The sequence below is a fragment of the Coturnix japonica genome, chromosome 1, assembly GCF_054131305.1.
Source record: "Coturnix japonica strain WE chromosome 1, WE-NBRP24, whole genome shotgun sequence".
NCBI classification, from domain to species: Eukaryota; Metazoa; Chordata; class Aves; order Galliformes; family Phasianidae; genus Coturnix; species Coturnix japonica.
This window is the reverse complement of record NC_140663.1, coordinates 48,149-72,500: the sequence shown is the minus strand read 5'-3', so window position 1 is coordinate 72,500 and position 24,352 is coordinate 48,149. Positions and strand designations below refer to the sequence as shown.

At 52.5% G+C, this 24,352-nt stretch overlaps 1 protein-coding gene across 1 annotated transcript in view; it reads right to left on the bottom strand.

Annotated features, from left to right (window-relative positions):
- Positions 1 to 24,352, bottom strand: part of LOC107307744 (staphylococcal nuclease domain-containing protein 1-like) — a 97,891-nt gene that overhangs the window by 36,458 nt on the left and 37,081 nt on the right. Inside the window, exons 7-8 of the mRNA XM_085513628.1 lie at positions 14,210 to 14,316; positions 12,989 to 13,079 (exon numbers count right to left, since the gene is read on the bottom strand). Of these exons, the coding sequence (XP_085369754.1) occupies positions 12,989 to 13,079; positions 14,210 to 14,316 (198 nt within the window). The remainder of the gene's footprint in view (positions 1 to 12,988; positions 13,080 to 14,209; positions 14,317 to 24,352) is intronic.

Below are 24,352 nucleotides of genomic sequence, written 5' to 3'. Positions count from 1 at the left end.
GGGGGTATTGGGAGGGGAGGCTATAGGGAGAGGGGCTATGGGGGTGGGGCATAGGGAGGGAGGCCTATAAGGCGAGGGGCTATAGAGAAGGGGAGCTATGGGGGGGGGTATAGGGATGGGGGCGATAGGGAGGGGGGCTATGGGGGGGGGGGCAATGGGAGGGGGGCCTATAAGGAGAGGGGCTATAGGGAAGGGGGGCTATGGGGGGGGTATAGGGATGGGGGCAATAGGGTGGGGGGCTATGGGGGGGGGGCAATAGGAGGGGGGCCTATAAGGAGAGGGGCTATAGGGAAGGGGGGCTATGGGGGGGGTATAGGGATGGGGGCTATAGGGAGGGGGGATATAGGGAGATGGGGTATTGGGATGGGGGGCTATAGGGAAGGGGTGCTATAGGGAGGGGGGATATAGGGGGGGTATAGGGAGGGGGGGATATAGGGAGGGTATAGGGAGGGGGGGATATAGGGTGGGGATCTATAGAGAAGGGGGGGCTATAGGGAGATGGGCTATGGGGGGGGGAATTGGGAAGGGGGGCTATGGGGGCGGGTATAGGGTGGGGGGCTATAAGGATGGGGGGTATAGGGAGGGTGGCATAGGGAGGGGGGTATATATGGGGGATATTGGAAGGGGGGTATAGAGATGGGGGGCTATAGGGAGAGGGGGTATTGGCAAGGGGGGGCTATAGGAAGGGGGGATGTAGAGGGGGTATAGGTAGGGGGGGTATAGGGCGGGGATCTATAGGGAGAGGGGCTATGGGGGGGGGGAATTAGGAAGGGGGCTATAGGGAGGGGGGGGTATTGGGAGGGGGACTTTAAGGATGGGGGGGTATAGGGAAGGGAGGCTATAGGGAGGGGGGAATATAGGGGGTTATTGGGAGGGGGCTATAGGGAGGAGGAGCTATAGGGAGGGGGGGTATAGGGAGGGAGGCTATAAGGATGGGGGGCTATAGGGAGGGGGGGTATAGGGTGGGGGGCTATAAGGATGGTGGCTATAAGGAGGGGGGCTATAGGTTGGGGGGCTATAAGGATGGGGGGTATAGGGAGGGGGGCTATAGGTTGGGGGGCTATAAGGATGGGGGGTACAGGGAGGGGGGGGTTTATGGAGGAGGGCTATAGGGAGGGGTCTATAGGAGGGGGGGCTATAGGGAGGGGGCTATAGGAGGGGGGCTATAGGGAGGGGGCTATAGGGAGGGGGCTATAGGAGGGGGGCTATAGGGAGGGGGCTATAGGGAGGGGTCTATAGGGAGGGGTGGCTATGGGGGGTGTGGGGCTATAAGGATGTGGGGTGGTATTGGGAGGGGGGCTACAGGGAGGGGGCTATAGGGAGGGGGGGTTATAGGGAGGGGTCTATAGGAGGGGGGCTATAGGGAGGGGGCTATAGGGAGGGGGGGCTATAGGGAGGGGGCTATAGGAGGGGGGGCTATAGGAGGGAGGGCTATAGGGAGGGGGCTATAGGGAGGGGGGGCTATAGGGAGGGGGCTATAGGGAGGGGGCTATAGGAGGGGGGGCTATAGGGAGGGGTCTATAGGGTTGGGGGGCAGAAATGGGGTGCAATAGGAATGGGGGCATAGAAGGGGGGACAGTGATGGATGGTGGGGGGGGACAGGGATAGAAAAGGGGGGGCAGGGCTGGAGGGGGGGGTAAAAGGATGGAGTTGGGGGGGGGGGGACAGGGATGGGAAGAGACATAGATGGAAGGGGAACAGGAATGGGGGGGGGGCAAATAGGGATGGGGCGGGGCGAATAGGGATGGAGGGGGTGAATAGGTTATGGGGGGGACCAGGGATGGAGGGGGGGGGGGGGCAAATAGGGATGGAGAATAGGGATGGAGAATAGGGATGGAGGGGGGGGGCAAATAGGGATTGGGGGGGTGTGGGGGGGGGGTTGAATAGGGATGGAGGGGGGGGGGGACCAGGGATGGAGGAGGGGGGTGTGAATAGGGATGGGGGGGGGGGTGAATAGGGATGGAAGGGGGGAGAGAATAGGGATTGGGGGGGGGGGGGTGAATAGGGATGGAGGGGGGGGTAGAACAGGGATGGGGGGGACGACCAGGGATGGAAGGGGGGGGGAACCAGGATGGGGGGGGGGGGGAACAGGGATATTGGGGGGGGGTTGAATAGGGATGGATGGGGGGGGGGGGACCAGGGATGGAGGAGGGGGGTGTGAATAGGGATGGGGGGGGGGCGAATAGGGATGGAAGGGGGGGACCAGGGATGGGGGGGGGGAGAATGGGGATGGAAGGGGGGGGAACCAGGATTGGGGGGGGGGGGAAACAGGAATGGATGGGGGGAGACCAGGGATGGAGGGGAGGGGTTGAACAGGGATGGGGGGGGGAAACTAGGGATGGAGGGGGGGGGGTGAATAGGGATGGAAGGGGGGAGAGAATAGGGATGGGGGGGGGGGTATTACAGGGATGGGGGGGACGACCAGGGATGGAAGGGGGGGGGAAAAAGGATGGGGGGGGGGGGAAAGGGATGGAGGGGGGGGGAAACAGGGATATTGGGGGGGGGTTGAATAGGGATGAATGGGGGGGGGACCAGGAATGGAAGGGGGGGGGAACCAGGATGGGGGGGGGGGGGGAACAAGAATGAATGGGGGGGGGGAAAGGGATGGAGGGGGGGCTTGAACAGGGATGGGGGGGGAAACTAGGGATGGAGGGGGGGGGTGAATAGGGATGGAAGGGGGGAGAGAATAGGGATTGGGGGGGGGCAAATAGGGATGGAGGATGGGGGGGACCAGGAATGGAGGGAGGGGGAACAGGAATGGATGGGGAGAACTAGGGATGGGGGGGGGGCAAATAGGGATGGGGGGGGACCAGGGATGGAGGGGGGGAGGCAAATAGGGATGGATGGGGGGGGGGACCAGGATGGAGGGGGGACCAGGAATGGAGGGGGGGGAACAGGAATGGATGGGGAGGACTAGGGATGGGGGGGGGGTTGAACAGGGTTCGGGGGGGGGGGGGGGGGGAACTAGGGATGGAGGATGGAGGGGGGGGGGGCAAATAGGGATGGATGGGGGGGGGCTGAATAGGAATAGGGGTGGGGGGTGAATAGGGATGGATGGGGGGGGGGACCAGGAATGGAAGGGGGGGGGAACCAGGATGGGTGGGGGAACAAGAATGAATGGGGGGGGGAAAGGGATGGAGGGGGGGGGGGGGAACAGGAATGGATGGGGAGGACTAGGGATGGAGGGGGGGGGAGAAAATAGGGATGGGGGGGGGACCAGGGATGGAGGGGGGGGTAGAACAGGGAGGGGGGTGGAAACTAGGGATGGGGGGGGGGGGGGGGGCAAATAGGGATGGATGAGGGGGGGCTGAATAGGAATAGGGGGGGGGTTGAATAGGGATGGAGGGGGGGGGACCAGGACTGGGAGGGGGGGGGAACCAGGATGGAGGGGGGGGAACAAGAATGAATGGGGGGGGGAAAGGGATGGAGGGGGGGGGGGTGACCAGGGATGGAGAGGGGGGTTTAACAGGGTTGGGGGGTGGAAACTAGGGATGGAGGGGGGGGGGGGGCAAATAGGGATGGATGGGGGGGGGGCTGAATAGGAATAGGGGGGGGGTTGAATAGGGATGGAGGGGGGGGGGGGGGACCAGGAATGGAAGGGGGGGGGAACCAGGATGGGGGGGGGGGGAACAAGAATGAATGGGGGGGGGAAAGGGATGGAAGGGGGGCTTGAACAGGGTTGGGGGTGGAAACTAGGGATGGAGGGGGGGGGGGGCAAATAGGAATGGGGGGGGGGGGAGCTGAATAGGAATAGGGAGGGGGGTTGAATAGGGATGGAGGGGGGGGGACCAGGAATGGAAAGGGGGGGGAACCAGGATGGGGGGGGGGAAACAGGGATATTGGGGGGGGGGGGCGAGTAGGGATGGATGGGGGGGGGAGGGGGTTTGAATGGGGATGGATGGGGGGGGCATATAGGGATGGGGGGGGAGAATAGATGATGTGGGGGGGGTCACTGAGCCCAAGGCTTCAGGCCTTTAAGTCCTGCCCCCCCCCCATCCCCCCCCCTTTGCAATAGAACACTGGCCCCATTGATGGGGGCCCAGCTGCGCCATTGAGCTGCCGGCCAACGAGGGAGACTCGTTAGGGCTGCAGTAATTAAACACCCCCCATAGGACAGAATGAAGGGGAAGGAGACACCCCCATAACATGGAGACACCCCCATAACATGGAGACCCCCCCCATAACATGGAGACCCCCCCCATGACATGGAGACATGGAGACCCCCCCCATAACATGGAGACCCCCCCCATAACATGGAGACCCCCCCCATAACATGGAGACACCCCCCCCATAACATGGAGACCCCCCCCATAACATGGGGACACCCCCATAACATGGAGACCCCCCCCCATAACATGGAGACCCCCCCCCATAACATGGAGACCCCCCCATAACATGGAGACCCCCCCATAACATGGAGACCCCCCCCATAACATGGGGTCACCCCCACACTGCAACATGGGGGGAGCTGAGCATGCAGTGCAATGGGATGCAATGCAAGGCAAGGCAATGTGATGCAATGGGACGCAATGGGATGCAAGGCAATGCAATGAGATGCAATGCAATGCAGTGGGATGCGATGCAATGCAGTGCAATGCAATGCAATGCAATGCAATGGGATATGATGCAATGCAATGCAATGCAATGGGATGTGATGCAATGCAATGCAATGGGATGCAATGGGATGCAATGCAATGGGGTGTGATGCAATGCAGTGTGATGCAATGGGATGCAATGCAATGGGATGCAATGCTATGCTATGCAATGGGATGCGATGCAATGGGATGCAATGGGATGCAATGCTATGCAATGGGATGCAACGCGATGCAATGCGATGGGATGCAATGCAATGCAGTAATGCAATGCAATGCAATGCAATGGGGTGCACTGCAAAGCAATGCAGTGGGATGCAATGGGGTGCGATGCAATACAATGCAATGCAATGCAATGCAATGGGATACAATGCAGTGCAGTGCAATGGGATGCAATGCAATGGGATGTGATGCAATGTCATGCAATAGGACACAAGGCAAGGCAAGGCAATGTGATACAATGCAATGTGATGCAATGCAATGCAATGCAATGGGATGCAACGGGATGCAAGGCAAGGCAAGGCAAGGCAATGGGATGGGATGGGATGCAATGTGATGCAAAGCAATGCAATGCAATGGGATGCAATGCAACGCAATGCAAGGCAAGGTAATGTATTGTGATGTAATGCAATGGGATGCAATGGGATGCAATGCAATGCAATGCAATAGGATGCAAGGCAAGGCAAGGCAAGGCAATGTGATACAACGCAATGTGATGCAATGGGACGCAATGCAATGCAATGCAATGGGGTGCAATGGGATGCAAGGCAAAGCAATGCAATTGGATGCAATGCAATGCAATTCATGCAGCTGGAGGCGTCGTGCCCCAGTTCCCAGCTGCTGACGCAGCGTTTGCTGCCTGCTCACATCTACATCACAACCCCCCCCATATCAACCCCCCCATATCAACCCCCCCATATCAACCCCCCCCATATCAACCCCCCCCATATCAACCCCCCCATATCAACCCCCCCATATCAACACCCCCCATATCAACACCCCCATATCAACCCCCCCCATATCAACCCCCCCCATATCAAACCCCCCCCATATCAACCCCCCCATATCAACCCCCCCCATATCAACCCCCCCCATATCAACCCCCCCATATCAACACCCCCATATCAACACCCCCCATATCAACCCCCTCATATCAACCCCCCCATATCAACCCCCCCCATATCAACCCCCCCCCACCATTACATCAACCAGCTCATCCCACCCCCCCATTACAAACCAGTTCACCCAGTTACAGGATGTGATTTGGGAGGGGCTGGAGCCAACTTGGGGGGCAGGATGTGATCTATGGGGCAGGATATAACATGGGGGGGGGGGAGGGGGGCAGGAGCTGAGCCAACTTGGGGGGCAGGATGTGATGGGGGTGGGGCTGGATGTAACATGGGGGGCTGGATGTGATCTGTGGGGGGGGAGGTGACTGAACTTGGGGGGCTGGATGTAACTTAGGGGGCAGGAGCTGACCTGGGGGGGGGGCTGGAGGGGGGGAAGGATGCAACGTGGGGGGCAGGAGCTGATCCAACTTAGGGGGCTGGATGTGATATGGGGGGCTGGATATAACATAGGGGTGGGGGGGGGGGGGGGCAGGATGTGATTTGGGGGGGGGCTGGAGCCAACCTGGGGGGCTGGATGTAACTTGGGGGCCAGGATATAACATTGGGGGGGGGGGGTAGGATCTGACCCAACTTGGGGGGCAGGATGTGATGGGGGGGGGCTGGATGTAACATGGGGGGCTGGATGTGATCTGTGGGGCAGGATATAACATGGGGTGTGGGTTGGGGGGGGGCAGGAGCTGATCAAACTTGGGGGGCAGGATGTGATATGGGGGGGGCTGGAGCCAACTTGGGGGGCTGGATGTAACTTGGGGGCCTGGATATAACATGGGGGGATGGAGGGGCTTGGAAGGGGCAGGAGGTGACCCAACTTGTGGGGCAGGATGGGATTTAGGGGGGCTGGATATAACATGGGGGGCCAGGAGGTGACCCAACTTGGGGGGCAGGAGCTGAGTCAACCTGATCTGGGGGGTGCTGGGGTCAACTTGGGGGGCTGGATGTGATCTGTGGGGCAGGATATAACATGGGGTGTGGGTTGGGGGGGGCAGGAGCTGATCAAACTTGGGGGGCAGGATGTGATATGGGGGGGGCTGGAGCCAACTTGGGGGGCTGGATGTGACCTGGGGGGCAGGATATAACATTGGGGGGGGGGGGGGAGGGGGGCAGGAGCTGAGCCAACTTGGGGGGCAGGATGTGATGGGGTAGGGCTGGATGTAACATGGGGGGCTGGATGTGATCTGTGAGGGGGGGGGAGGTGACTGAACTTGGGGGGCTGGATGTGATTTGGGGGGGGCTGGAGCCAACTTGGGGGGCTGGATGTGATCTATGGGGCAGGATATAACATGGGGGGGGCAGGAGCTGACCCAACTTGGGGGGGCAGGATGTAACTTAGGTGGCAGGAGCAGACCTGGGGGGGGGCTGGAGGGGGGGAAGGATGCAACATGGGGGGCAGGAGCTGATCCAACTTAGGGGGCTGGATGTGATATGGGGGGCTGGATATAACATAGGGGTAGAGGGGGGGGGGCAGGATGTGATTTGGGGGGGGGCTGGAGCCAACCTGGGGGGCTGGATGTGATATGGGGGGCAGGATATAACATTGGGGGGGGGGAAGGGGGGCAGGAGCTGACCCAACTTGGGGGGCAGGATGTGATGGGGGGGGGCTGGATGTAACATGGGGGGCTGGATGTGATATGGGGGGCAGTATATAACATGGGGGGGGCAGGAACTGACCCAACTTGGGGGGCAGGATGTGATAGGGGGGGGCTGGATATGATCTGGGTGGGGGGGGGAGGTGACTGAACTTGGGGGGCAGGATGTAACTCGGGGGGCAGGATATAACATGGGGGGGGGGGGGGGGGGGGGGGGGGGGGGCAGGAGCTGACCCAACTTGGGGGGCAGGATGTGATGGGGGGGGGCTGGATGTAACATGGGGGGCTGGATGTGATCTGTGGGGCAGGATATAACATGGGGTGTGGGTTGGGGGGGGGCAGGAGCTGATCAAACTTGGGGGGCTGGATGTGATTTGGGGGGGGGCTGGAGCCAGCTTGGGGGGCTGGATGTGATCTATGGGGCAGGATATAACATTGGGGGGGGGGGGAGGGGGGCAGGAGCTGACCCAACTTGGGGGGCAGGATGTGATTTGGGGGGGGCTGGAGCCAACTTGGGGGGCTGGATGTGATCTATGGGGCAGGATATAACATGGGGGCGGACAGGAGCTGACCCAACTTGGGGGGCAGGATGTAACTCGGGGGGCTGGATATAACATGGGGGGGTGGGGGGGGTTGGGGGGGGCAGGAGCTGACCCAACTTGTGGGGCAGGATGGGATTTAGGGGGCCTGGATATAACATGGGGGGGCAGGAGGTGACCCAACTTGGGGGGCAGGATGTAACTTGGGGGGCTGGATATAACATGGGGGGGGCACCCATAGGAATGAATTGGGGGGGGGGGGCACCCATAGGAATGAATGGGGGGGGGGCACCCATAGGAATGAATGGGGGGCGGGCACCCATAGGAATGAATGGGGGGGAGCACCCATAGGAATGAATGGGGGGGGGTACCCATAGGAATGAATGGGGGGGGGGACACATAGGAATGAATGGGGGGAGAGCACCCATAGGAATGAATGGGGGAGAGCACCCATAGGAATGAATGGGGGGGGGAGGCACCCATAGGAATGAATGGGGGGGGGCCACCCATAGGAATGAATGGGGGGGGGGACACATGGGAATGAATGGGGGGGAGCACCCATAGAAATGAATGGGGGGGGGGGGGACGCATAGGAATGAATGGGGGGGGGGGCCACATAGCAATAAATGGGGGGGGGGGGGGGGGACTCATAAGAATGAATGGGGGAGAGCACCCATAGGAATGAATGGGGGGGGGGCACCCATAGGAATGAAGGGGGGGGGGGACACATAGGAATGAATGGGGGGGGGGACACATAGGAATGAATGGGGGGGGGCACCCATAGGAACGAATGGGGGCGGGCACCCATAAGAATGAATTGGGGGGGCACCCATAGGAATGAATTGGGGGGGGGGGGCACCCATAGGAATGAATGGAGGGGGGGCACCCATAGGAATGAATGGGGGGGGTGCACCCATAGGAATGAATGGGGGGGGGAGCACCCATAGGAATGAATGGGGGGGGGTGCCCATAGGAATGAATGGGGGAGCACCCATAGGAATGAATGGGGGGGGGCACCCATAGGAATGAATGGGGGGGGGACACATAGCAATGAATGGGGGGGGGGGCACCCGTAGGAATGAATGGGGGGGGGGCACCTATAGGAATGAATGGGGGGGGAGCACCCATAGGAATGAATGGGGGGGGGCACCCATAGCAATGAATGGGGGGGGGGACACATAGGAATGAATAGGGGGGGGACACATAGGAATGAATGGGGGGGGAGACACACATAGAAATGAATGGGGGGGGGGCACCCATAGGAATGAATGGGGAGGGGGCACCCATAGGAATGAATGGGGGGGGGGGGCACATAGGAATGAATGGGGGGGGGACACATAGGAATGAATGGGGGGGGGAGCACCCATAGGAATGAATGGGGGGGGCACCCATAGGAATGAATGGGGGGGGGGGGCACCCATAGGAATGAATGGGGGGGGGCACCCATAGGAATGAATTGGGGGGGGGCACCCATAGGAATGAATGGAAGGGGGGCACCCATAGGAATGAATGGGGGGGGGGGCACCCATAGGAATGAATGGGGGGGGGGCACCCATAGGAATGAATTGGGGGGGGGCACCCATAGGAATGAATGGAAGGGGGGCACCCATAGGAATGAATGGGGGGGGGGGCACCCATAGGAATGAATGGGGGGGGGGCACCCATAGGAATGAATGGGGGGGGGCACCCATAGGAATGAATGGGGGGGGGCATCCATAGCAATGAATGGGGGAGGGGCACCCATAAGAATGAATGGGGGGGGGACACATAGGAATGAATGGGGGGGGGGCACCCATAGGAATGAATGGGGGGGGGGCACCCATAGCAATGAATGAGGGGGGGCACCCATAGGAATGAATGGGGGGGGGGCACCCATAGGAATGAATGGGGGGGAGCACCCATAGGAATGAATGGGAGGGGGGGCACCCATAGGAATGAATGGGGGGGGGCACCCATAGGAATGAATGGGGGGGGGGCACCCATAGGAATGAATGGGGGGGGCACCCATAGGAATGAATGGGGGGGAGCACCCATAGGAATGAATGGGGGGGGGCACCCATAGAAATGAATGGGGGGGGGGGGCACCCATAGGAATGAATTGGGGAGAGCACCCATAGGAATGAATGGGGGGGGGGGCACCCATAGGAATGAATGGGGGGGGGGCACCCATAGGAATGAATGGGGGGGGGGGGGGCACTCATAGGAATGAATGGGGGGGGGGGGGGGGGTCTTGCAGCACCCCCATGTCCATCCCAGCCCCCCCTGCAGCTCGTTGCATTCCCTGCATGCAGCTCAGTGACGCTGCAGCTCCACCTGGTGGGGAGCAGCAGCGCATGGCGTGCATCCCATAATAGCAACATGCAGCAATGCAGCTCTGCACGGACAGATGCATCCCATGGCACTGAGCTGCACCCCCATGGCATTAAGTTGCAGCAATGCAGCACCAATGCTGCTCTGCGTGAACACATGCATCCCATGGCATTGAGCTGCACCAATGCAGCCCTGCAGGGACAGTTGCATCCCATAACAGCAACCTGCAGCGATGCTGCTCTGCACAGACAGATGCATCCCATGGCACTGAGCTGCACCAATGCAGCCCTGCATGTACATATGCACCCCATAATAGCAACATGCACCAATGCAGCCCCGCACGGACAGATGCATCCCATGCAACTGAGCTGCATCCTATGGCACCAAGCTGCACCAATGCAGCTCCAATGCAGCCCCGCATGGACAGATGCATCCCATGGCCACCTGCACCAATGCAGCCCTGCAGGGACAGATGCATCCCATAATAGCAACCTGCAGCAATCCTGCTCTGCACAGACAGATGCATCCCATGGCACTGAGCTGCACCAATGCAGCACCAATGCAGCCCTGCATGTACATATGCACCCCATAATAGCAACATGCACCAATGCAGCCCCGCACGGACAGATGCATCCCATGCAACTGAGCTGCATCCTATGGCACCAAGCTGCACTAATGCAGCTCCAATGCAGCCCCGCATGGACAGATGCATCCCATGGCCACCTGCACCAATGCAGCCCTGCAGGGACAGGTGCATACCGTAATAGCAACCTGCAGCAATCCTGCTCTGCACACAGATGCATCCCGTGGCACTGAGCTGCACCACTGCAGCACCATTGCAGCCCTGCGTGCACAGGTGCGCCCCATAATAGCAACATGCACCAATGCAGCCGTGCACGGACAGATGCATCCCATGCAGCTGAGCTGCATCCCGTGGCACTGAGCTGCACTAACGCAGCTCCAATGCAGCTCTGCACGCACAGTTGCATTGCATGGCATTGAGCTGCACCAATGCAGCTCTGCAGGGACAGGTGCATCCCATAATAGCAACCTGCAGCGATGCTGCTCTGCACGGACAGATGCATCCCATGGCACTGAGGTGCACCAATGCAGCACCATTGCAGCCCTGCACGCACAGGTGCGCCCCATAATAGCAACATGCACCAATGCAGCCCTGCACGGACAGATGCATCCCATGCACCTGAGCTGCATCCCGTGGCACCGAACTGCACTAATGCAGCTCCAATGTAGCTCTGCAGGGACAGATGCATCCCGTGGCCCTGAGCTGCACCAGTGCAGCACTAATGCAGCCCTGCACAGACAGATGCATCCTGCGGCACTAGGCTGCACCAATGCAGCTCTTCATGGACACATGCATCCCATGGCATTGAGCTGCACCAATGCAGCTCTGCACGGACAGATGCATCCTGTGGCACTGAGCTGCACCAATGCAGCTCCAATGCAGCCCTGTGTGCACAGGTGCATCCCATAATAGCAACCTGCACCAATGCTGCTCTGCACGGACAGATGCATCCCATGGCACTAGGCTGCACCAATGCAACTCTGCATGGACAGGTGAATCCTCTGGCACTGAGCTGCACCAATGCAGCACCATTGCAGCCCTGCACGCACAGGTGCGCCCCATAATAGCAACATGCACCAATGCAGCCGTGCACTGACAGATGCATCCCATGCAACTGAGCTGCACCAATGCAGCCCCAATGCACAGCTGCATCCCATGGCATCAAGTTGCACTAATGCAGCCCTGCATGGACAGCTGCATCCTATGGCACTGAGCTGCTCCCCATGGCACTGAGTTGTACCCCATGGCATTAAGCTGCACCAATGCAGCACCAATGCAACTCTGCATGGACAAATGCATCCCATAATAGCAACCTACACCAATGCAGCCCTGCACTGACATATGCATCCCATGTCACTGAGCTGCACCAATGCAGCACCATTGCAGCCCTGCATGCACAGATGCATCCCATAATAGCAACATGCACCGATGCAGCCGTGCACGGACAGATGCATCCCATGCAACTGAGCTGCATCCTATGGCACTGAGCTGCACCGATGCAGCACCAATGCAGCTCTGCGCGGACAGTTGCATCCCGTGGCATTGAGCTGCACCAATGCAGCTCTGCACGGACACATGCATCCCATGACATTGAGCTGCACTGGTGCAGCTCTGCACGGACAGATGCATCACGTGGCCCTGAGCTGCACCCGTGCAGCACCAATGCAGCCCTGCACAGACAGATGCATCCCATGGCCCTGAGCTGCACCAATGCAGCTCTGCATGGACAGGTGCGCCCTGTGGCACTGGGCTGCACCAATGCAGCACCAAAGCAGCCCTGCATGCACAGACGCATTGCAGAATAGCAACCTGCAGCAATGCTGCTCTGCACACAGATGCATCCCGTGGCGCTGCGCTGCACCGATGCAGCTCCAATGCAGCCCTGCATGCACAGATGCATCCCATAATAGCAACACGCATCAATGCAGCCCTGCACGGACAGATGCATCCCACGCAACTGAGCTGCATCCTATGGCACCAAGCTGCACTAATGCAGCTCCAATGCAGCCCCACATGGACAGTTGCATCCCATGGCATTGAGCGGCACCAATGCAGCAGTAATGCAGCCCTGCACAGACAGATTCATCCCACGGCACTAGGCTGCACCAATGCAGCCCTGCATGGCCAGCTGCATCCTATGGCACCGAGCTGCTCCCCATGGCACTGAGCTGCACCCCATGGCACTGGGCTGCACCAATGCAGCCCCAATGCAGCCCTGCATGCACAGCTGCATCCCCCCCCCACTCACCTTGGCCACGAACTGCTTGTCCTTCTGATCCAGGTTGGCCGTCGGGGCCACATAATCCCTCCAGATCCTCAGCTTCCGCTCCTTGGCGTATCTGCAACGGGGACATGGGGGGTTATGGGGGGATATAGGGGGGATATGGGGGGGTATGGGGAGATATGGTGATATGGGGGGGTATGGGGGGATATGGGGGGATATGGGGGGGATATGGGGTGATATAGGGGGATATAGGGGGATATAGGGGGGATATGGGGGGATATAGAAGGGATATGGGGGGATATAGGGGGATATGGGGGATATGGGGGGATATGGGGGGGATATGGGGGGATGTTGGGATTATGGGGGGGTATGGGGGGATATGGGGGGATACTGGGGTTATAGGGGGATAAGGGGGGTTATGGGGGGGTATGGGGGGGATATGCGGGGGTATGGGGGGGATATGGGGGGTAATGGGGAGGTATGGGGAAATATGGGGAGTTATAGGGGGGATATGGGGGGTAATGGGGAGTTATGGGGGGTTATGGGGGGATATGGAGGGAGGTATGGGGGGATATGGGGGAATATGGGTGATATGGGGGGATATGGAGGGTTATGGGGGGATATGGGGGGGATATGGGGAGGATATGGGGGATATGGGGGGATATGGGGGGATATAGGAGGGATATGGGGGGATATGGGGGGATATGGGGGGTATGGGGGGATATGGGGGGATATGGGGGGATATGGGGGGATATGGGGGGGTATGGAGGGTTATGGGGGGATATGGGAGGTTATGGGGGGATATGGGGGGATATGGGGGGGTATGGGGGGGTATGGGGGGATATAGGGGGGATATAGGGGGATATGGGGGGATATGGGGGGATATGGGGGGATATAGGGGGATATAGGGGGGATATGGGGGGGTATGGGGGGTTATGGGGGGGATATGGGGCGATATAGGGGGATATAGGGGGATATGGGGGGATATAGGGGCGATATAGGGGGTTATGTGGGGATATGGGGTGTTATAGGGGCATATGGGGGTTTATAGGGGGTTATGGGGGGGTATGGGGGATATTGGGGTTATGGGGGGATATGGGGGGATATGGGGGGATATGGGGGGATATGGGGGATATGGGGGATATGGGGGGATATGGGGGATATGGGGGGTATATCCTCCCATATCTCCCCATAACCCCCATATTCCCCCATATCCCCCCATATCCCCCATATCCCCCCACTCACCTCTCGGCCGCTCGCAGTTTCTCGGCCCCACGGGTGTACACTGCGATGGACCAGTCGACGCAGCGCGCGAAGCCTTCCTTCAGCAGCAGCTCCGTGATGTTGCCGTTCTGCAATGGGGGGGGACATGCATCAGCACCAATGCAGCCCTAAATAGCCCCAATGCACCCCCTAACAGCACCAATGCAGCCCCAATCGGCACCGATCAGCCCCAATGCAGACAAACAGCACCAAACAGCACCAAATAGCACCAATGCAGCCCCAAACAGCACCGATGCAGCCCCAAACAGCACCAAATAGCACCCATGCAGTCCCAATTAGCCCCAAACAGAACCAATGCAGCCCCTAACAGCACCAATGCAGCCCCAAACAGCCCAACGCATCCTCAATTGGCCCCAATGCAGCTCCAATCAGCCCCTAACACACCAAGTCCAGGCCCAAAGAGCACCAATGAAGCCCCAATGCAGCCCCAACTGGCCTCAATGCAGCCCCTAACAGCACCAGTGACAGCTAAATAGCACCAATGCAGCCCCTAACAGCACCAAATAGCACCAATGCAGCTCCAATCAGCACCAAACGGCACCAATGTGGCCACAAACAGCCCCAAATAGCACCAATGCAGCTCCAAACAGCACCAATGCAGCCCCAATCAGCCCCAAATAGCACCAATGCAGCTCCAAACAGCCCCAATTAGCCCCAATGCAGCCCGATGAGCCCCAATGCAGCCTCAATCCGCCCCCAAACAGCACCAATGCAGCCCCAATCAGCACCAAACAGACCCAATGCAGACCCAAAGAGCACCAATGCAGCCCCAAACTGCCCCAAACAGCACCAATGCAGCCCAATGAGCCCCAATGCAGCCTCGATCAGCCCCAAATACCACCAGTGCAGCACCAAATGGCACCAATGCAGCCCCAATCAGCACCAAACAGACCCAATGCAGACCGAAAGAGCACCAATGCAGCCCCAAACTGCCCTAATTAGCACCAAATGCAGGCAAAAACAGTCCGAAATAGCACCAATGCAGCCCCAATCAGCCCCAAGTTGCACCAATGCAGACCAATCACCTCCAATGCAGCCCCAAAGTAGCCCCAATGCAGCTCCAAACAGCCCCAATGCAGACTCAATCTGCCCCCAAACAGCACCAATGCAGCTCCAAACAGCACCAGACAGCCCCAGCGCAGCCCCAAACGGCCCCAATGCGGCCCCTATCAGCACCAATGCGGCCCCAAAAATCACCAATGAAGCTCAAATGCAGCCCCAATCAGCACCAAATAGCACCAATGCAGCCCCAATCACCTCCAATGCTGCCCCAATGGCCTCCAAACAGCACCAATGCAGCCACTAACAGCACTAATGAAGCACCAATGCAGCCCCAATCAGCACCAACAGAGCCCCAAATAGCACCAATGCAGCCCCTAACAGCCTCAAATAGCACCAATGCAGCCTCAATCGGCCCCAAACAGCCCCAATGAAGCCCCAGACAGCCCCAATGCAGCCCAAACAGCACCAATGCAGCCCTAATCAGCACCTATGCAGCCCCAATGCAGCTCCAAACAGCCCCAATGCAGCCCAAATCAGCCCCAAATAGCACCAATGCAGCCCCAATCACCTCCAATGCAGCCCCAGACAGCCCAAAATGCAGCCCCAAACAGCACCAGTGCAGCCCCAATCACCTCCAATGCAGCCCAGATAGCCCCAATGCAGCCCCTGACAGCAGCAGTGAAGCACCAATGCAGCCCAATGAGCCCCAATGCAGCCACAAATCGCACCAATGCAGCCCAATGAGCGTCAATCGGCCCCAAACAGCCCCAATGCAGCCCCAGACAGCACCAATGCAGCCCTAATCAGCACCAATGAAGCACCAATGCAGCCCCTAACAGCCCCAATGCAGCCCTAATCAGCCCCAAATAGCACCAATGCAGCCCCTAATGGCACCAATGCATCTTGGTAGACCCACAGTTGACCAATGGTGTCTTGGCTGACCAATGGTTGACCAATGGTCCCATAGAATCCCATAGAATCCCATATAATCCCATATAATCCCATATAACCCCATATAATCCCATATAATCCCATATAATCCCATATAATCCCATATAATCCCATATAACCCCATATAATCCCATAGAATCCCATATAATCCCATAGAATCCCATATAATCCCATATAATCCCATATAACCCCATATAATCCCATATAATCCCATATAATCCCATATAATCCCATATAACCCCATATAATCCCATATAATCCCATATAATCCCAACTAATCCCATATATCCCATAACTCACAGGGTGTAGGATGGTTCCCACTATGTTCTGGTTATGGCAGCTCTCCATTATGATCTGTACGTCCCATATAATCCCATATAATCCCATATAACCCCATATAACCCCATATAATCCCATATAATCCCATATAACCACATATAATCCCATATAATCCCATATAATCCCATATAACCCCATCTAATCCCATATATCCCATAACTCACAGGGTGTAGGATGGTTCCCACTATGTTCTGGTTATGGCAGCTCTCCATTATGATCTGTACGTCCCATATAATCCCATATAATCCCATATAATCCCATATAATCCCATATAATCCCATATAATCCCATATAATCCCATATAATCCCATATAACCCCATCTAATCCCATCTATCCCATAACTCACAGGGTGTAGGATGGTTCCCACTATGTTCTGGTTATGGCAGCTCTCCATTATGATCTGTACGTCCCATATAATCCCATATAATCCCATATAATCCCATATAATCCCATATAATCCCATATAACCCCATATAATCCCATACAATCCCATATATCCCATAACTCACAGGGTGTAGGATGGTTCCCACTATGTTCTGGTTATGGCAGCTCTCCATTATGATCTGTACGTCCCATATAATCCCATATAATCCCATATAATCCCATATAATCCCATATAACCCCATATAATCCCATATAACCCCATATAATCCCATATAATCCCATATAATCCTATATAATCCCATATAACCCCATATAATCCCATATAATCCCATACAATCCCATATAATCCCATATAACTCACAGGGTGTAGGATGGTTCCCACTATGTTCTGGTTATGGCAGCTCTCCATTATGATCTGTACGTCCCATATAACCCCATATAACCCCATATAATCCCATATAATCCCATATATCCCATATAACCCCATATAATCCCATATAACTCACAGGGTGTAGGATGGTTCCCACTATGTTCTGGTTATGGCAGCTCTCCATTATGATCTGTACATCCCATATAATCCCATATAACCCCATATAATCCCATATAACCCCATATAATCCCATATAATCCCATCTAATCCCATATAATCTCATATAACTCACAGGGTGTAGGATGGTTCCCACTATGTTCTGGTTATGGCAGCTCTCCATTATGATCTGTACGTCCCATATAATCCCATATAATCCCATATAATCCCATATAATCCCATCTAATCCCATCTATCCCATAACTCACAGGGTGTAGGATGGTTCCCACTATGTTCTGGTTATGGCAGCTCTCCATTATGATCTGTACGTCCCATATAATCCCATATAACCCCATATAATCCCATATAACCCCATATAATCCCATATAATCCCATATAATCCCATATAATCCCATATAACCCCATATAATCCCATATAATCCCATATAATCCCATATAATCCCATACAATCCCATATAATCCCATATAACCCCATATAATCCCATATAACTCACAGGGTGTAGGATGGTTCCCACTATGTTCTGGTTATGGCAGCTCTCCATTATGATCTGTATGTCCCATATAACCCCATATAATCCCATATAATCCCATATAATCCCATATAACCCCATATAATCCCATATAACCCCATATAATCCCATATAATCCCATATAACTCACAGGGTGTAGGATGGTTCCCACTATGTTCTGGTTATGGCAGCTCTCCATTATGATCTGTACGTCCCATATCCCATATAATCCCATATAAACCCATATAATCCCATATAATCCCATATAACCCCATATAACCCCATATAACCCCATATAATCCCATATAATCCCATCTAATCCCATCTATCCCATAACTCACAGGGTGTAGGATGGTTCCCACTATGTTCTGGTTATGGCAGCTCTCCATTATGATCTGTACGTCCCATATAATCCCATATAATCCCATATAATCCCATATAACCCCATATAACCCCATATAATCCCATATAACCCCATATAATCCCATATAATCCCATATAATCCCATATAATCCCATATAACCCCATATAATCCCATATAACCCCATATAATCCCATATAACCCCATATAATCCCATATAACCCCATATAATCCCATATAATCCCATATAATCCCATATAACTCACAGGGTGTAGGATGGTTCCCACTATGTTCTGGTTATGGCAGCTCTCCATTATGATCTGTACGTCCCATATCCCATATAATCCCATATAACCCCATATAATCCCATATAACTCACAGGGTGTAGGATGGTTCCCACTATGTTGTGGTTATGGCTGCTCTCCATTATGATCTGTACGTCCCATATCCCATATAATCCCATATAACCCCATATAATCCCATATATCCCATATAACCCCATATAACCCCATATAACCCCATATAATCCCATATAATCCCATATATCCCATCTATCCCATAACTCACAGGGTGTAGGATGGTTCCCACTATGTTCTGGTTATGGCAGCTCTCCATTATGATCTGTACGTCCCATATAAACCCATATAATCCCATATAATCCCATATAACCCCATATAATCCCATATAATCCCATATAATCCCATATAACCCCATATAACCCCATATAACCCCATATAATCCCATATAATCCCATATAATCCCATATAACCCCATATAACCCCATATAATCCCATCTAATCCCATCTAATCCCATATAATCCCATATAATCCCATATAACCCCATATAACCCCATATAATCCCATATAATCCCATATAATCCCATCTAATCCCATATAATCCCATATAACTCACAGGGTGTAGGATGGTTCCCACTATGTTCTGGTTATGGCAGCTCTCCATTATGATCTGTACGTCCCATATCCCATATAATCCCATATAATCCCATATAACCCCATATAATCCCATATAATCCCATATAACCCCATATAACCCCATATAATCCCATATAACTCACAGGGTGTAGGATGGTTCCCACTATGTTCTGGTTATGGCAGCTCTCCATTATGATCTGTACCTCCCATATAATCCCATATAATCCCATATAACCCCATATAATCCCATATAATCCCATATAAACCCATATAATCCCATATAACTCACAGGGTGTAGGATGGTTCCCACTATGTTCTGGTTATGGCAGCTCTCCATTATGATCTCTACCTCCCATATAATCCCATATAATCCCATATAACCCCATATAATCCCATCTAATCCCATATAATCCCATATAACTCACAGGGTGTAGGATGGTTCCCACTATGTTCTGGTTATGGCAGCTCTGCATTATGATCTGTACGTCCCATATCCCATATAATCCCATATAACCCCATATAATCCCATATAACCCCATATAACCCCATATAATCCCATATAATCCCATATAACCCCATATAATCCCATATAACCCCATATAATCCCATATAACCCCATATAATCCCATATAATCCCATATAACCCCATATAACCCCATATAATCCCATATAATCCCATATAACCCCATATAACCCCATATAATCCCATATAACCCCATCTAATCCCATATTACCCCATATAATCCCATATAATCCCATATAACCCCATATAATCACATATAATCCCATATAATCCCATATAATCCCATATAATCCCATATAATCCCATATAATCCCATATAATCCAATATAATCCCATCTAATCCCATCTATCCCATAACTCACAGGGTGTAGGATGGTTCCCACTATGTTCTGGTTATGGCAGCTCTCCATTATGATCTGTACGTCCCATATAATCCCATATAATCCCATATAACCCCATATAATCCCATATAATCCCATATAATCCCATATAATCCCATATAATCCCATCTAATCCCATATAATCCCATATAACTCACAGGGTGTAGGATGGTTCCCACTATGTTCTGGTTATGGCAGCTCTCCATTATGATCTGTACATCCCATATAACCCCATATAACCCCATATAACCCCATATAATCCCATATAATCCCATATAATCCCATATAATAACATATAATCCCATATAACCCCATATAATCCCATATAACCCCATATAATCCCATATAATCCCATATAACCCCATATAATCCCATATAACCCCATATAATCCCATATAATCCCATATAATCCCATATAATCCCATATAATCCCATATAATCCCATATAACCCCATATAATCCCATATAACCCCATCTAATCCCATCTATCCCATAACTCACAGGGTGTAGGATGGTTCCCACTATGTTCTGGTTATGGCAGCTCTCCATTATGATCTGTACGTCCCATATAATCCCATATAATCCCATATAATCCCATATAATCCCATATAACCCCATATAATCCCATATAACCCCATATAATCCCATATATCCCATATATCCCATAACTCACAGGGTGTAGGATGGTTCCCACTATGTTCTGGTTATGGCAGCTCTCCATTATGATCTGTACGTCCCATATAATCCCATATAACCCCATATAACCCCATATAATCCCATATAATCCCATATATCCCATAACTCACAGGGTGTAGGATGGTTCCCACTATGTTCTGGTTATGGCAGCTCTCCATTATGATCTGTACGTCCCATATAATCCCATATAATCCCATATAACCCCATCTAATCCCATATAATCCCATATAACCCCATATAATCCCATATAATCCCATATAACCCCATATAATCCCATATAATCCCATATAACCCCATATAATCCCATATAATCCCATATATCCCATATAATCCCATATATCCCATATAATCCCATATATCCCATATAATCCCATATATCCCATATAATCCCATATAATCCCATATAATCCCATATAACCCCATATAATCCCATCTAATCCCATCTATCCCATAACTCACAGGGTGTAGGATGGTTCCCACTATGTTCTGGTTATGGCAGCTCTCCATTATGATCTGTACGTCCCATATAATCCCATATAATCCCATATAACCCCATATAACCCCATATAGCCCCATATAACCCCATATAATCCCATATAATCCCATCTAATCCCATCTATCCCATAACTCACAGGGTGTAGGATGGTTCCCACTATGTTCTGGTTATGGCAGCTCTCCATTATGATCTGTACGTCCCATATAATCCCATATAACCCCATATAATCCCATATAATCCCATATAATCCCATATAATCCCATATAACCCCATATATCCCATAACTCACAGGGTGTAGGATGGTTCCCACTATGTTCTGGTTATGGCAGCTCTCCATTATGATCTGTACGTCCCATATAATCCCATATAACCCCATATAATCCCATATAACCCCATATAATCCCATATAATCCCATATATCCCATATAATCCCATATAATCCCATATAACCCCATATATCCCATAACTCACAGGGTGTAGGATGGTTCCCACTATGTTCTGGTTATGGCAGCTCTCCATTATGATCTGTACGTCCCATATAACCCCATATAATCCCATATAATCCCATATAACCCCATATAATCCCATATAACCCCATATAATCCCATATAACCCCATATAACCCCATATAACCCCATATAATCCCATATAATCCCATATATCCCATATAACTCACAGGGTGTAGGATGGTTCCCACTATGTTCTGGTTATGGCAGCTCTCCATTATGATCTGTACGTCCCATATAATCCCATATAATCCCATATAATCCCATATAATCCCATATAATCCCATATAACCCCATATAATCCCATATAACCCCATATAATCCCATATAATCCCATATAATCCCATATAACCCCATATAACCCCATATAATCCCATATAAGCCCATCTATCCCATAACTCACAGGGTGTAGGATGGTTCCCACTATGTTCTGGTTATGGCAGCTCTCCATTATGATCTGTACGTCCCATATAATCCCATATAACCCCATATAATCCCATATAATCCCATATAATCCCATATATCCCATATATCCCATAACTCACAGGGTGTAGGATGGTTCCCACTATGTTCTGGTTATGGCAGCTCTCCATTATGATCTGTACGTCCCATATAATCCCATATAATCCCATATAACCCCATATAATCCCCATATAATCCCATATAATCCCATATAACCCCATCTAATCCCATATATCCCATAACTCACAGGGTGTAGGATGGTTCCCACTATGTTCTGGTTATGGCAGCTCTCCATTATGATCTGTACGTCCCATATAATCCCATATAATCCCATATAACCCCATATAATCCCATATAACCCCATATAATCCCATATAACTCACAGGGTGTAGGATGGTTCCCACTATGTTCTGGTTATGGCAGCTCTCCATTATGATCTGTACGTCCCATATAATCCCATATAATCCCATATAATCCCATATAATCCCATATAACCCCATATAATCCCATCTAATCCCATATAATCCCATATAACTCACAGGGTGTAGGATGGTTCCGACTATGTTCTGGTTATGGCAGCTCTCCATTACGATCTGTACGTCCCATATAATCCCATATAATCCCATATAACCCCATATAACCCCATATAATCCCATATATCCCATAACTCACAGGGTGTAGGATGGTTCCCACTATGTTCTGGTTATGGCAGCTCTCCATTATGATCTGTACGTCCCATATAATCCCATATAATCCCATATAATCCCATATAATCCCATATAATCCCATATATCCCATATAACTCACAGGGTGTAGGATGGTTCCCACTATGTTCTGGTTATGGCAGCTCTCCATTATGATCTGTACGTCCCATATAACCCCATATAATCCCATATAACCCCATATAACCCCATATAATCCCATATATCCCATATATCCCATAACTCACAGGGTGTAGGATGGTTCCCACTATGTTCTGGTTATGGCAGCTCTCCATTATGATCTGTACGTCCCATATAATCCCATATAACCCCATATAATCCCATATAACCCCATATAACCCCATATAATCCCATATAATCCCATATAACTCACAGGGTGTAGGATGGTTCCCACTATGTTCTGGTTATGGCAGCTCTCCATTATGATCTGTACGTCCCATATAATCCCATATAATCCCATATAACCCCATATAATCCCATATAATCCCATATAACCCCATATATCCCATAACTCACAGGGTGTAGGATGGTTCCCACTATGTTCTGGTTATGGCAGCTCTCCATTATGATCTGTACGTCCCATATAATCCCATATAACCCCATATAACCCCATATAATCCCATATAACCCCATATAATCCCATATAACCCCATATAACCCCATCTAACCCCATATATCCCATAACTCACAGGGTGTAGGATGGTTCCCACTATGTTCTGGTTATGGCAGCTCTCCATTATGATCTGTACGTCCCATATAACCCCATATAATCCCATATAACCCCATATAACCCCATATAATCCCATATAATCCCATATAATCCCATATAACCCCATATAACCCCATATAATCCCATATAACCCCATATAATCCCATATATCCCATAACTCACAGGGTGTAGGATGGTTCCCACTATGTTCTGGTTATGGCAGCTCTCCATTATGATCTGTACGTCCCATATAACCCCATATAATCCCATATAACCCCATATAACCCCATATAATCCCATATAATCCCATATAATCCCATATAACCCCATATAACCCCATATAATCCCATATAACCCCATATAATCCCATATATCCCATAACTCACAGGGTGTAGGATGGTTCCCACTATGTTCTGGTTATGGCAGCTCTCCATTATGATCTGTACGTCCCATATAATCCCATATAACCCCATATAACCCCATATAATCCCATATAATCCCATATAATCCCATCTAATCCCATCTATCCCATAACGCACAGGGTGTAGGATGGTTCCCACTATGTTCTGGTTATGGCAGCTCT